This window comes from Rhea americana, unplaced genomic scaffold, assembly GCF_003343005.1.
Source record: "Rhea americana isolate MKP2758 unplaced genomic scaffold, rheAme1 scaffold_270, whole genome shotgun sequence".
In the NCBI taxonomy this organism is placed as follows: domain Eukaryota; kingdom Metazoa; phylum Chordata; class Aves; order Rheiformes; family Rheidae; genus Rhea; species Rhea americana.
In genome coordinates this window covers 966,225-981,408 of record NW_028186391.1, presented here as the reverse complement: position 1 = coordinate 981,408, position 15,184 = coordinate 966,225, and the positions used below count along the sequence as shown (strand labels likewise).

At 49.5% G+C, this 15,184-nt stretch overlaps 1 protein-coding gene across 4 annotated transcripts in view; it reads left to right on the top strand.

Annotated features, from left to right (window-relative positions):
* Positions 1-15,184, top strand: part of EXOC6B (exocyst complex component 6B) — a 291,841-nt gene that overhangs the window by 143,649 nt on the left and 133,008 nt on the right. For all 4 annotated transcript variants that reach the window (XM_085308226.1, XM_085308224.1, XM_085308225.1 and 1 more), the window contains exon 8: positions 1,070-1,138. In XM_085308226.1, coding sequence (XP_085164352.1) covers positions 1,070-1,138 — 69 coding nt within the window. The remainder of the gene's footprint in view (positions 1-1,069; positions 1,139-15,184) is intronic.

The following is a 15,184-nucleotide window of genomic DNA, read 5'->3' as shown; positions in this document are numbered from 1 at the left end:
GGCCAGGGCCTGTGTTTATGAAAGGGAGGAAAGGAGAGCTTAGCAAGACAGATGGACGGGCTTCCTTGCACGCAGGAGGCTCTTTAACAGCTCCAACTTCTCGCCGGGCAGGAGGCTTTTAAGCAAAATCCCCTGCTTGTCCTTGCAACTCCTGCGCGCCCTGCTTGGGGTGAGGAAGACCGCTCGCCCCGGGCGCTCAGGCTGCGTTGGTTGAGACTTGCACACCCTACTCCAGCTAGAAACTTCCCCCTACTTCATCCTACCTCCTTTWGAGCAGAAATGCCTCTTAAGCATAATTAGAAATGTTTAAAATAAACATGTTTCCCAGGCCTGTCCATTGGTGCCTTTCATCTTGCTGCCCTTTTTTCCACCGCCTGTCAACAGAACACTCCCCTCCTYTCCGCGTTTTGGGGGAGAGGGAGGGTTGCGTTAGCTTTATGCCGTGGCCAACAAGCTGAACACCCTGTTGACTTGAATGTCTCCAAAGGACTCAGGCTTCTTGTATGCAAATTTCTTCTCTGATCTTCCTCCCTCCTTCCCACCCTCCAAGACTGCGCTTCCTTGTGCCTGCGTGAGATTGACTATGTTGTTGAAAGATGGTGAGGTCTGCGTGGCTTGTGTGTTTTTGGAAAGGAAAAAAAAGAAAAAAAAAGAAAAAAGTAAAATTCATGCTTGTAAAGAAATCAAACTCGAAATCCAGAGAAAAACGGTTTTTACTGTTGCTTAAGTACCAGTACGGCTTCTGCCAGGACACTTGAACTCCACTTAAGCCTATGGTCAAAATTAAACATCTTGCATCTCTGCTGAGGCAGCTAACCCCAGGCCAAATGATACATCAGAATTTCTTAGGGGAGCCTAAATGGAGCATGAGAGAGATTAAATGAAATTTTCCTGCTTTGAGAGCCTTTAAAAATGTACATACAGAAACTAAAATAGGGATCAATAACTACTCTTAATTTTACRTAGCTGGAATTCCTGATATTGCTCTCTGTCAGACTTGCATGCATTGGAGTTGCACTCAGCTATGTGTGTTCTGTGTAGTCAGCGCTGATCTCCTGATGTCTTTTAGGTGCCTGGGGCTCAAGACTTGGTGGACTTCTCCCCTGTGTACCGGTGCCTGCACATATACTCGGTGCTGGTAAGTCTGAGCACTTCGYGAGCATGATGCTGACGCTGGATTTTGCCTGAAACCAGATGATTGAGTGGTGCTCAGTGTCGCCTGTAAGGAAGTGGTTGAAAAATACGTGTTTATATTCTCCTGATTATGAAGTGAGTTACCTGAAGTGGAAAATCAGCCTGTGCCTGCAGTGGTGGATGGGATTTGGGTAAAAAAACAAAACAAAACAAAACAAAAAAAAAACAACAAAAAAAAACCCAACCCCATAGCTACTTTACACAGCACACAAATAGAAAAGGATATTTTTTTTGCAACCATTGTAGACTCTGGGTTTATAATAGGCCAAATACATACTTCTTGCTTGTATAGTTTCCCTGAAAGAATTCTCCTTTAACCACAGTARCTGCAGTATGCAGTGCAAATTGAGGAATTGAGAAGTTTTAGATGTTTTGTTTGTTGCAGTTAAGAGAAATTCTCCAGTCTTCAAACACTGTTTGAGTGGGTCCTATTTGACGGGATGAGATTTACTGCCATCCAACAAAATCCACCATTTTACTGTATCAATTTCAATTTTCCAGTAATTAGGCTTTTTTTTTTTTTTTGAGTGCACTGAAAAATATGGCTGAACTGCAAGTGCTCTCTGCTGGCATTTGCTTACTGCTCCTGCAGTTGCATACCGCTAAGCGTGCGGCTCCGACTGTCGTTACATCCTCGGAGCTCATCGGGAGAGTTCCCGTCTCTGGTGATCCAGGCTGCCGGATTAACTCGGTTTCTCTGCAGGCATTCTGAGGATGTAGAATATCATTTTTTATGTATTTATTTACAGCGAGGGCTGGTGACCCTTACGGGTCGCACTTCAGCCTTTCCCGGAGCTTTGCGTTTCTGAGGCTCCTGCGGCAGCGCGCGAGCCTCGCAGCCCTCGAAGTCTTACGGACCCGAGGAGCGCGTGTTACTTTGCGTCTGGTTTTTTTAGCGTTAGCCGCTACACCTTCCGGAGGAGAGATGATTTGGAGGGTGGTTCTCCTGCRGTTGAGCAAGGAGGACTCGCTTCAGCGCTTTCCTCCCTTGCCCCCGTGGAGGCGAGCTGGAGAGGTAGGTGCTTTTAAGGCTCTCCTAAAGCCAGTCGCTCCAGCAATACATACAAATGAGTTCGCAAAAAAGCGAAAGACCTGTCATAAGAACATTTACACGAAACCATTTGCGTGTCCTCATCTGTTCATAATTTTGTAATTTGGCTCCGTAGCCACGCTTACTTTGCTGGAATGCAAACGTGAGCCTACCCCAAACGCGTTGCGCTCTCTCGGAGAAAACCTCCCGCGGCAGAGCCGCGCGGACGCCCCTTTCGGGGCCGCGCCGCGAYGCCTTCGGGGTTGCAAAGGGCCGCGTGGGTCAGAGGAGCTTCAGCAAGGAACGGCCTGATGCGAGCGGGATGAGGGATGCGGATTGCGTAGCTGATGCGCGTTTGATGGGGGGAATGTGCCCCGGGGTTTGGGTGGGTGAGGAGATGCTGTGGGAGGGAGGAAGAGTTCCCACCAGTGAATGTAAGTTTGCTTTTTTTCTTTTCTCTCTCTCTTTCTTTTTTTTTTTTTAATGCTTGAGTGAAAGTACAAGGCAGGGCTCTAAAGAAGGTAAGGCAGGAATAAGGCAACCGGCTCCGCAGAAAGAGCAAATTGCCCCTTTTCTGACCTGCGGGCGCCTCGGGACGCGGCAGCCGGGGCGCAGCTCGCGCTGCGTGGCGTCGGCGAGCCCGCGGGCGGGTCGTAACGCAATAGCTACCGAGAGGGGGGAAAAAGAAGAAAAAAGAAAAAAAACTCCACCCCTAATATTTGTCATTTACAATAGCGTTATCTAAACGCTTGGCCTGCAGTTGAAAAGGCCCACGTTGAATAAACACGGCGATATTTATTATTTTTAGCGAAGCCGACCTTCCAGTCACCTCGGTTTTATGGCCACACTGCTTATAAATTCCCAAAGGATTCTTTGGAAAGAGAAAAAGAAAAAAAAAAAAAGAAAAGGGGGGGGAAAGAAAGACTCCCCCCCCCGCGCTGCTATCTGGCCGCCTTATCGGCAGGGCAGGAGTTCACGCATTGTGCGGGGAGGTCGGCGGGCGGTCAGGGGCTGCCGGCCGGGGCCAGGCACCTGTAAATCCTTCCGCCGGCAGCCAAGGCGAAGTGCAGGCGCGAGCAGGCACCGCCGCGCCGCCGGGAAGCGCTGAACTCCCGCAGGAAGGGGGGGGGGGGGGGGGGGAAGAAAGTGAAGACGGGTCAGGCGGCGGTTAACGGGGAGCCGCGGCGGGCCCGGAGGCCTGCTCAGCGAGGTCTTTTCTCTCTTATTTTTTATTATTATTATTTTTTGCAAGATACAGGTGACCGGCAGCATCTCCGAGGATGCGGGGAAGCTTCGTGGCTCTGAAGCGCGGCGTCGGTGGCGGGCGCCTGCTCGGCCGCGGTCCCCCGGACGGCCGGGACGCGGTCGGGGAGCGGAGAGCCGCCTGCGCTCCGGGCTCCCCTGCGGCCGGCAGGCACCGAGGAGCACTCGCGGCAGCGGGCGCCGGTGGCTTAAGTCACTTAYGCGCCTGCTTCAACCACTGCTGTTGCCTGTTAGTGCTCATTAGGTTTTTTATTTAGAAAAACAAAACCCCAAACCCAGAAAGCTTTAATTGCTTAGCAGTTACTTTGAGGTTCTGCGCGTGCTGGGGAAGACGCTGCGATCGCCCTGYGATCTGGACCGCAGAGGGGACGACGTGGGGTGAAGAACGAGAGTCCGACAAAGCCTGAGCGGGAGCTGGTGCGAATACAGGCTCAAAAACGCCTCTCAGTTAATGAGATGTTTCTGGGAAAACCGCGGGGCTGGATGCCTTGGATAGGCGGTGGGTGACGTTTCTCCTGWCTTGCCGTCGCCCTGCTGCTTTGCCGTGCTACGTTGCTCTGCTGCGTTAGGAGAGGTGAGAAAACGTGCGACAGGTAGAAATCGCCCCCCCCTTGAAAGCAGCCCGCCTAGAAACCCGGCACGGCCTCGGGGGGAGAAAGCGGAGTCCGACGTCGCTGGGGCGGCCGGGCGCCCCTTGTCCCGTCGTTCGGTACCCGAAGACGCCTGGAGAGSCTGCGGCTGCCGGCCGGCTTTGAGCTCGGGGTCCTGAAGTTCCCTTCCTCCACGTCCTGGAGAACAGAAAGTTTGAACTCGGGGCGGCAGGGGCGGGGGGGGAAAGCTCTCCTTCTCGAAGGCTCCGCTGCCTCCTTGTTCGTCGCCGGCGCTTTGCAGCTTGTCCCCTCGCTGCGTCCTGGCCTATCTCACTGTCTGCTGACTTGGCTGACCCGCGGGTGCCTGCTGGAGTTAGATAGCTATAAACACCGCCCGGAGATCATAGGGGAAGGCTGAGGGTGAGCCACTTTGTGCGCGGGGTTGATAAGGACACAGGAAAAGCCATTAGAGCGAGCCGGTGTCAGTGACCTGCGATAACCGTTCTGTACTACGTGCTAATGGGCCCCGGGTAGCGGCTCCGTCTGCAGTGGCAATAGATCTAACTTCGGTAATTGTCATATTGCTCTTTTAACCCCGTGACCTTGTTACCCATGAGAAAACCACTTGGCTTCGATCAAAGAAGCAGCAAAGAAATCAGTTGTTCATTCTAAGCTGGCTAGATATGATCGCAGGCAGTCGTGGCTCTTAAAACACTCAGTTTGGAAAACAGACGTGTGTGGGGGGGAAGTCCTACGTTGACTCCTGCAACAGCCTGAGTGCCGACTGCGTGTCCCCTGGAGCCGGGAGCTGAGCTGTGCCTTCCCAGGGCTTTGCAGACCTCAGCCCAGTCGCTTGTGGCTTTACTCGTGCCGGATGCACTGGTGTTTTGCGTTTATTATTGATCTTGTTGTGATCCGCTCAGTTCTCCTCAGTTCCAGTCTTCACGGCTAAAATAAGAGGCTGACTCTGTCGGTCCTGACCACAGGAACTACACTCCATCTCTTCAGTATTTCCGTAGAAACACTGCATTTCATTTGGGCTGGATGGGACCTCAGGAGGTCTCTAGTCCAACCTCCTGCTCAAAGCAAGTTAGCTGTGAGGTCAGATGCGGTTGCTCAGGGCTTTATCCTGTTTGGTCTTGGAAACCTCCAAGGACAGAGACTGCAAAACCTCTCTGGGCAGCCCACTCCACCCCATGACCTCCTCAGTGGTATTGAAGGCAGCTATTAGGTCTCCCCAAAGCCATCTCTTCTGCAGGCCARCCCCATTCCTTCAGCCTCTCCCTGAGGGACAAGTACTCCAGCCTCCAGCCAACTTGATGACCTCCACTGGAGTCACTCAATATCAAATGGTTTTCCTGTATTTGGGGAGGGGGAGGGCAAAAGTGGACTCGGTAACAAGATGTGGTCTGCGTGCTGTGTACAGAGAGATAAACACTTTGGCCAATCCACTGGCCCTACTCCTCTTAATACAGTCAAGGAGGCTGTTGGTCTTCTCTGCTGCCAGGGCACACCACTGGGCCACGTTCAGCTTGCTGTGTGCCGAAACTCACGGTCCTCATCCTCAGAGCTGCTCCCCAGACAGGCACTCCCCAGTCTGTTGTTGCTAGGGAGTCTTCCTTCCCAGATGCGCGACTTGGCATTTGTCCTCGTTGAATTTTGTCAGGTCCCTGTTAGCCAGTTCTTCCAGCTTGTTGACCTTCCTCTGGATCAACAGGGAGGATGGTGGCTGTGCCCTCGAGTGTATTTTGAGCTTCCCTCGTAGCTTTGCAGATGACACCAAGCTGGTGAGAGCGGGCACTGCTGCTTCCTGCAGGTCCTTGGTTAAGATGTTAAACAGGACAGGTCCCAGGACAGAGACCGCTGTGSTTCTCCTCTTGTTACCAGCCCGCCTGTACGGGCCAACTGATTAATCATGCCTCTCTGAATGCAACCGTCTGACCAGTTATTTACTCATCCAACCTATGATGTCCTGACTTGGGTAGAATAATACTGTGGAAGACTATGTTAAAAACCCTTTTCAAAGTAAAAGACATCTACTGCTCTCCCTTCATGCATAAATCTGGTCATTTTATCATAAAAAGGCAATCAGGTCATCAGGTAGGTTTTTYSCTTGTTWARTCCAYGCTGACTGTTTCCAATCACCTCCTYCTTTGTATTCCTAGAAATGTGTTTCAGGAAGCCTTAGTTCATGACTTCCCTAGGGACTGAGGCCGAGTGCRCTGTAGTTCCTGGGATCACCTTTTTGGCCTTTTTTGAAGGTTTTTGACTGCCAGCCAGTCTTTGGCTCTAAGAAGCTCTAAGATCAGGACTGATTTTGGTATAGGAGATAGTTCCTCTTGAGTGGTGCAGACTACAAAGAGGCTAAAGGAACCTTACAAACACCAGCACCACTATTTGCGTTATGCAAGTGTATGAAKTTTCTTGCTGAAAATTTGCTTGATTTCCTGGCATTGAAGCTCAGAAAAGTCCCAGGAATGTGTGCTGTGTGCTTCWGCCACTCTGGAGAACTCTTGTGGTAGTGTCCAGGAGCAGCCRTACCTCAAAAATAACAGGTGATGGAGATGCCTGTAACAAGTGCACTGTTTTGCAAAGAATTTCCCTGAACAMCATTGGGTTTTCTAAGGTTAAACTCAATTTAACCAAAGGGGGAAATAGCTAACAAGAATTYCTGTTAAAATCTCCTCGATTTCAGGTCACAGACTGATAATAATTAGTCTGTGAGGGATCCCTGGAGGTCTTTGGTCCAATTCATCACTCAAAGCAGGACCAAATTTGAAGGTATATTAGCAGTGTCCTGTTGAGTTTTGAGGCTCTCCAAGGGTGGAGAGTACACAGCCTCYCTGGGTCCYTGTTCCAGTGTTTGACCACCCTTAGTGTAATTTTCTTTTTTACCAGGATATTTACTTTGAATTTTTCCTTTTGCGTTTTGTTTCTGCTGCCTCTCCTTTTGCTGTGCGCTTCCAGGAGGAGCCAGGCTCTATCTGTTCTGTAATCCTGCGTTAGATGTGCCTCAGCAGCCTTTTCCTTTTAAGACTGAGCAAGCCTAGCTTGCTCCAACTTTCCTCCTGTGTTGTAGGGTGCAGCTCCCTTAACCATCTTGGTGGCCACTGCTGGCCTTGATCCACTATAACGTATGTCAGTAGCTCTGCAGCCCTTCTTTTACAACACACTTTGAAGCTTTTTTTTTTTTTCCTGTTCCACTGGGCTGACTGAGTATTTGGGACTTATTTTTGCCTATAAAGGGCGGAAGAAAAATGGCATTTTATATATCACATGGTGACATTACGTGGACATGCCATGCATAGAAATCACTGAAAAGCAAAAGCAATAAAACTTGCACGGCAATAATGTTGTGAGACTCTGCTGTCCACCCCTCACCTGGTGAGATAGAGCTGTTTAGGCGTTATGGACTTCCAAAAGGATCCCTGATCCACAGACAGTGTGTAGGATGTGGACCCTTTAAGACTGCTGGAGAAAGAGATGTTTGAAATGTCCTTCTGCATAAGGACTGTTGTGCTATTTGTTTTACTGAAACTGTGTATTTTATACCTAAGTTAATCCATAGAGAATTATCAGGTGCTGACCAGAAACTTTATTTCCTTTTTTTCTTTTTTTTTTTTCTTTTTTAAGAAGAGAGCGTGCTCCTAGAGGAGGGGAGCTGTAAAATAACAAGCCGCTATGTTTTGTGAATCTCACCGAGTGGCTTGGTGCACCGCTGCGGGTTGCTGCTTTCCTGCCCTGTACGTTGTTTCTCATCTTAAAGGCCTGTGTGCCCTGTGTCTGGGAAACGATTGCCATCCTGTTTCCAATAAGAAAAAAGCAAACCCAGCTTTTTCTCTGAAGGGTCTCGAGTTGGCTGGACGTTAATTCTCGATCTGTTTACAAGCCGTGGTGCAGGAAGGGGCGAGCAGCGTTCAGGACGGGCCTGTGACGCACGTACGCAGCACCTCAGCGCCCTGTCCAGGAAAGCCTGGAAACGAGGCAGAGCCCGTACGATGAGCGACTGCTGCCTCTGCGCGCCCGGCGCCCGCGCGGCCGCCGCAGCCCGAGTGCAGGTCCGCTTTCCCTCTGCCGTCGGCAGGCTGCTTTGGTCACGGTTGATGAGCAAGGATGGAAACGCCGAGACTGGGAGGTTTGGTGACTGGTCTGTGTGACCGTGGGGGYAGGCACAGCATGTCGAGCGTGGCCCGCTGAGTGGTTTTACTGGGCTCTGCGATACCTGAGTCACTGGGAAGGAGAAGTTTTACTTTTGAGCAAGGCATTTCACCTCTTACCATTTGAACTAATACCTGGGCTTCTGGGTGACAGGATCTTCTCGAGCCTCTGCTCTGCGAGGCCTTATCTGCTGCTCACAGACTCCAAGGAACCTGCAGGAGTTGTTATGAGACCAGGGRTTTGGCTGTTGCTTTAAATCCTGTTTACTTGCTTACTAGCTCCAGCCTGTCTGAAACCTCCTGCCCCAGAGGTGGTTGTTAAAATGCTTTGGAATCCTTCAGGATAAAAAATGGTTGGGAATAACACAGCCTGCAGGTTGTGCCTGTTATTTTTAGTAATTGTTTCAAATATTAACCAAAGGATATGCACAAAACTAAATACCAGACTCTTCGTTGTAGGTAATAAGTTATGTTTGCCACAGTCTGTGTTTTCTGCAGCTGCTGCTGGATAAAAAGCTTAGCACTGTTTTAATGTTTGCAACCTATAACTAAAAAGGTGCTTACTGAAGCACTTGAATCAGAACTTCCTGATTTCAGTTTGCACCCATTGCCTCTTTTCCTGTCACTGAGCACCACTSAGAAGAGTCTGGCTCTGTCTTCTTTACTCCCTCTATCAGATAYTTACACACGTTACTAAGATTCGCCGGGTCTCATCTTCCTTAGGCTGAACTGTCCCAGCTCTCTCGGCCTCTCCTCGTGGCAGAGATGCTCTTGATCCCTTGGTCACCTTCATAGAATGMGTCCAGCAAAGGGCTAATATGCTCGTGTCTCTCTTGTACTGGGGAGCCCAGAACTGGGCCCAGCATCCCAGATGTAGCCTCACTCATGCTGAGTAGAGCTGGGTCGAGGATCCCCTCCCTCGACCTGCTGGTCACTCTGCCTAACGCAGCCCAGGATGTTGTTGGCCATCTTTGCTGCAAGGACGTGTTGCTGGCTCCCGTTCAATTTGGTGCCTGTCAGGATCCCCAGGTCCTTTTCTGCAGAGCTACTCTCCAGCTAGTCAGCCCCCAAATTGTCCTGGTGGGTTATTCTTCCCTGGGGGTAGGAATTTGCATTTGCTGAACTTTACGAGGTTCCTGTTTGCCTGTTTCTCCAGCCTGCTGAGGTCTCTCTGAAGGGTAGCACAACCATCTGGTGTATCAGCCACTGTTCCCAGTTTGGTCAGCTGCATTTTGAGGAAGCAGAGGAACCAAAGGCAAATTGTTCCCAGTAGAGCTAATGGGAAAAGGGCAAGAGAGGGGAGAACGATCGTTCTGTTCAAATGAGCCAAGTGCTGATGTTTCTGCTTATGTCTCTGTTTATGTAACACAGCTTTTTCAGTACTTGGTCATTTTGGGTTCTTGACTTAACCTTTCCTTGCAAACCCATAATTATTACATACGTGTTGTTTTAGGTGGGCAGAGTGGAGAGTCGGTCAAAAAGGAGGTCGTGGCGGTTCATTTCTGAGGGGGAGTAGACGGTCCAGCGTCCTGCATGCCAGTCTGAATTGGGTCGGTACGGATCACTGCCTTAAAAAGCAGCAAACAACTAGTCATCGAATCGGGAAGACTGAAAACGGCTCTTGTAACACTGAGTCCTTCCCACCACAGAGGATGTATCTAATAYTGAATCTGATCTCCCTTGGTGGAACTTGAAGCAGAAGGTCTGTTTACGAGGCTTGCTTTTATTTTTATTTCTCTGTCCTCCCTGACCATTCCCCCCCCGAGTGCCATCATGGAAGAACAAAACAAATATGCAAATTTGTGGGCTTTTCCAACCCAAACATTTTCTGTGACAGTCTCAGGGACGAGCAGCATTCTTTCACTCCAAATGGAGGTATGCTTTTTTTTTTTTTTTTGCTAGCTTCTGAGCTTTAAAGTGGAGTTATGTAGTGGCACAGTGCTTTCTTCTAATGGAAAGATCTGCATTTAGTTACTTTTTCCCCCGCTGTGCGTTCTTTACAATTAATGCAAGGTCCTGTCTGTCCAAGATTATTAGCTCCCCCGTAGGAGACATTTATTTTAACCGACAAAATGATAAGCAAGCAGTAAAAAACAGCTGAGAACCTTTGCAGATTGTGTTCTTCTAAATGCATTTTTGTCTTCTCTTCTTCCACCGTCCTCTTCCTTTGGCTCCTTTGCTTCCCTCCGGACCTGCACTGCATCTTCCTTAAGGACTCATTCTGCAATGTTCTTCGTTTAGAGGAGTCTTTTGAACTTTTTTTTAAATGAATGGGAGTACTGACAAGAGCTGATTAGTTGTGGGGATGCATCCTTCCTTGTAGAGCTGGTGACTGATTTCCACCGCTCCCTTCCTTCCTCGAGGCCGGAGCGCTCTTTCTCCTGTGGGCTCTGCTCGTGGTCAGCGTTGCCTCCCGGAGGCTTCGAGCACCGTGGCCTTGCTTGGAAGCCGCTGTGGGCTTGCCCTGAATATTTTTTCCTGGCAGCTCGTTCATTATAAAGTTTTAATGCTTTTTAAATATATTATGAGATCAGAGCGTGCAGTGAGGACTTATCTCTGTTCATTCCTGAACTGCAAGCGTCGGGCTGCGCTTTCCTTTGCTGAGAGGGGGGATTGAGAGCGAGCGTGTAAAAAAGGCACGTACCCTTGCACTTAACCTTATCGGTCACCTGGAACAGGAGGAGATTGCCAAAAATGTAACCTGAAAATGTTTAGCTGCTGCTGTTTATAAGAAGGAAATATCTGTCTACATCATCGTTTTGTAACTTTTGAGAAGTATGACTTAAAAACAAATCCCAAGGCAGGGGGAGTTGRGTCGCTCTATTTTCCAGAATGAAAAACACAGGCTACTTGTTCAGTCAATTCAGTTTAGGTCAAATGTAGTTATGAAAAACAGATGATTGCCGGCGATCGAGTTGTGCTTTGACAAATATTCCATTGTCTGAGCCGGCCGTAGCGTCTCGAGAGCGTTCGCCAGCGCCGGGCTGGCCGAGCGCCGCCGCGCTCCCGGCCCCAGCGCACCGAGCGGCGGCGCGGCTCCGGTCGCTCCACCCCGGGACGCTGGCTTCTCCGGGGCAGCGAGCGCGCCGAAGGAAGCTTCCGCTTGAGCCGTGGAAATACGGGCTGGCATGTGCCGCCGGCCGACGCTCGCCTGCAGCTTTCGGAAAGGCTGGAAGTGACGCTCGCTATGTGCATCTTGTGTCCTGTGCTGCAGAATGGCGATGGACTTGGCAGATCCTGATACTTATATCTGAGAGAAACKGGCTGTGAGTTTCCTCAATATTAGCGTGAATATTTTAGCCCTGTGTAGCTTTGACTTGCATATTCTTCCGATGTTTCCTCTACAATGTATTTACCTACCTACCGTATTTGTGGGATACTGGGAAACGTGTTATTCGTGTTTCACAGCTGGGACTAGTTGAAGCAGAGACAAATACGCGTAGCCCTGGGCAAGTCYGACCCAGTGAATGCCCGCCCGCGGCTCTGAAGCTGGCTGGGTCTTGTGCTCTTCCACCTCAGATCTGAGTGGTGGCACTTTGTGGTTGACTTGCTTTGAAGAGATGGCTGCGCTTAATCTGCAAAGTCAAAATCTCGTTTTGGGTGCGTTTCAGGTTTCTGACARGCAGTGCAGAAAGGAGGCTTCTGCATTGCTCTTTGTTCGGTAGGTGCCCTTAAGGCTGGCTAGCTGCAAGGGAACGGCTAGGACCTGTTAGAAGCCTTGTTCTGAAATCAGTATCCCGTTGCTTGGGAGTTCTTTTAGCTTTAGGTAAGGGACAGAGTTTGGATAGCTTGAACTTGGACAACTTGGGGGACACACTTTTCTTTCTGTGCTTTGTGACGTGTTGCACCATCTAAAACCTTCAGTGTTACCAAACAAATAGAAACTCATGAYCCCTGGCTCCAAGTGGTTTGCATCCCAGCATGGACCAGCTGGTGTCTGGGGGAACCCTGGGAGAAGGCTGGGCCGTGGCAGCCTGGTGCTTGACTGGATGGATCGAACGGGTRCGCTTGGGAGGTCTGTGTGCACGGCAGGAAAGTCTGAAAGCAGAATTCAAGATGATGTAGAAAAGCCATTTTGTGGCGAAGAGACGTCCTGTGCGTGTCTGTCCGTGGAGAAGTTGCAGGAACTGTTCYGTTGGGCGCTGGGAGGAGCGAAGGGCGATGCTCGTGTGTAGTCCTGGTCGCTGGCGTAGCTTTTGGAAACATACACTGTTACATGATGTATTTTGTCATCTGAAAACACAATCAAAGCTATTAAAATTTTGGAGAAGCGGCTTTTGTTTGACTTCCTATCAGTGTCGCTGGTCTCCTGTGTACGAACATGTGTTAGATCTTCTGTTACGTTGCTACCACTCAGAGATAAACTTTTGGCTATTAATCACTGGAGAAGATTAGACTTCCCAACAAATCTTAATTTGTGCATGTGACTTTCCACCCCTTTTGAGCAGTATTAACTGCAAGGAGCTGTGAAAGCTTGAGCTGTCATCTCAGAGAAGTTTAATGTCCTTCTCGCCTTTTTCAGCTCAGTAAGCTCTGTGCTTCACTTCATTTGTCAGGCACAAATTGTGAGCCCTTCTTCTAGCTATTAAAAAGTGAAATTGTAAGATCAGAAAGGCCCCACAAGGGAAATATTTAAAAGTTTTGTAGTCTTTATGTTCGTTGTGGATCAACACATCCTTTTTTTTTTTTTTACAATATAGAGAATTTTTTTGTCAATACAAAAATACAATTTTATCAGTCTGGCTTGTATGTTCAGTGTTTATACATGCAAAGCAGCTTGCTTTAACTAGGMTAACGTGATGTTAAATAGTGTGATGGACTGGGGCTGCTGTGTTTGGTCTAGTTGAAGTAAAAGTTGTGGTACTCGATCCTAATGATACCTGTATAGCAGAAATTGAAAATCTTGTGTTCTCTACCTTGTTAAATGAGCCCAGCAGCAATAAACCAATGACCCTGAGCAGTAGCAAATACACTCWTTTTTTTCCTACCACTCCTAAATGCAAAAGAAAACACATTTCTGGTTAACATTTAAACCTATTAAAACGCGACTGAAGTGGCATTTGCATCTTGGATTATCTGAAAGATTTGCTGTCGCTGTTTGCCACGGCAAGGGCTCCCTTCGGGAGGGCGCTAGCGTAGACGGCCCGTTTCTTTCGTACCCTGCAAGGGCCCTCTCTGCTCTGCGTTTGGACAACGCACTTCGATACGGCCTCTTCGTCCTCAAGGCTTCATTCTTTTTATCTCAAGGCAGCTTAGAAATAGCAACTGTGTAAAGGTGTGTGCAGGCAAAGTTCTTGCTGGCCTCTCCTGACTGCTGCCCGTCGTTCTCCTGCTCTTATTTAATGCACTGCCCGCGAGGAAAGGAGAGGGATGAGGTTTCYGTGGGTGCAATTCCTTCAAGAAAGGCATTTTGCAATCCACCACCGTCCTGCAAAGGCTCTGGCGGCTGCCGAGAGGAGTTTCGTTGCACAGATAGGGCAGAACCGCTGGTTCCTTGGCCCTGTCATTGTACAGGGAGATATTTTCTGCAGTCGGTGGAGCCTGTTGAGCGCTTTGAAGATGGGCCACAGAAAGCTGTTGGGCAAATTTATGGAAAAAAAAATCCATCAAGGGCTAGTAAATAAAAAGATTGATTAAAAAGATTTGTGTACATGTGTTTAGGAAACSTGGTTGTTGCTGCTGGTTGAATTTGGGCTTTGCTTAGGCAACCCTTACCTCTGTGGTACCGCTTGATCCCCCTGTGCTCAGCATCTCTCGACAGCTCCCTGGCATCGAGGTAAAACTGCTCAGAAGRCTTCGGCTCTCCTATGTTGACAACGGCTTGAGAGAAATTAAGATTTCTGATTTTTTTTTTCCTTTAATGAGATGAAAATAGTTATCRCTGTTCTACAGAGCTGAGATTGCTGCTCTCTTAAAAGTGGAGATTGCTAATTTTTTCTTTTTYCCCCCCCTAGTTTTACCAGTGGTAGGTAACCGTGAATGAGCCTAAAGAATTTGGAGCATTTAAAAAACGTGTCTTTCCTGGACTGCAGAATTAAAGTGTGCTTTGCTTTCATTTTGCATGCTTTTATTTCCCCCCCCCCCCCCGCAGTTGCAGGGATTAGGAATATATAGTTGTTGTTGTTGTTTTTTTCTTCCTAGTGAAGGCTTAGCTAGGAGCACAGCGTTCTTGATTCTTCCTGCTAAGCCTGAGGCCAAAAGTTCAGGACCATACTTGTAATCTTGAGAGCGGAGCTAGCAGCGGAGACTTGCTTGTGTGTGATTTTTTGGGAGCGGGGAGGCGGCGGCGAGCGCTGGCCGGTGTCTGGCCGTGCCGACGGCGCAGCTGCGCCAGGCGATTTGGGTTGTTCTGTGCGAAAGGGGCCAGCGGGAGAAGCGAGCAGCTCCGGGTGGAGACGGAGCGAGACGCTCGACACTGCTTTTAAGGAGCACGCTTCTGGCTAACTCCCCTCCTTGGATTTATTTACTCATTTCTTCCCCCCCGCCACCGTTATAGCTCGCCGAGCACGTTGCCTACCCGCGAGATCTTCTGGAGCAGGAGCTCCTCTGGGCTTTCCCGCGGTCCTGCTGTCGGGCAGCCAGGATCAGAGGTTGGGGAAAGCAGCAGGCTTTGTTAGAGGGAGCTAGAGCTGAGCCGAGGCCCTTCCTAGAGGCGCTTTAGCGAGCTATTTAATARATTAACACTGTGATGAGGAGGGCAGGAGTGGTTACAAAAGCCAGGCTTTTTGACCGGCGGGTTTCCCACCCTCGTGTAGGAGCCAGGCTGAGAAAGTGGCACCGCCGGGACCACGTAGTCTTTGCCACCCGCTCGCCTTTGCTGCCAAAACGGGGCGGATGGGCGCCTGGATGGCCCCACTCTCTGCTTCCAGGCTTGGCAGCAAATCCTTGGAAGCTTCCAGGCTTAGAGGGCATCTCCTCCTCATGCATCTCTCCTTTCTGTCTTCCCCCCC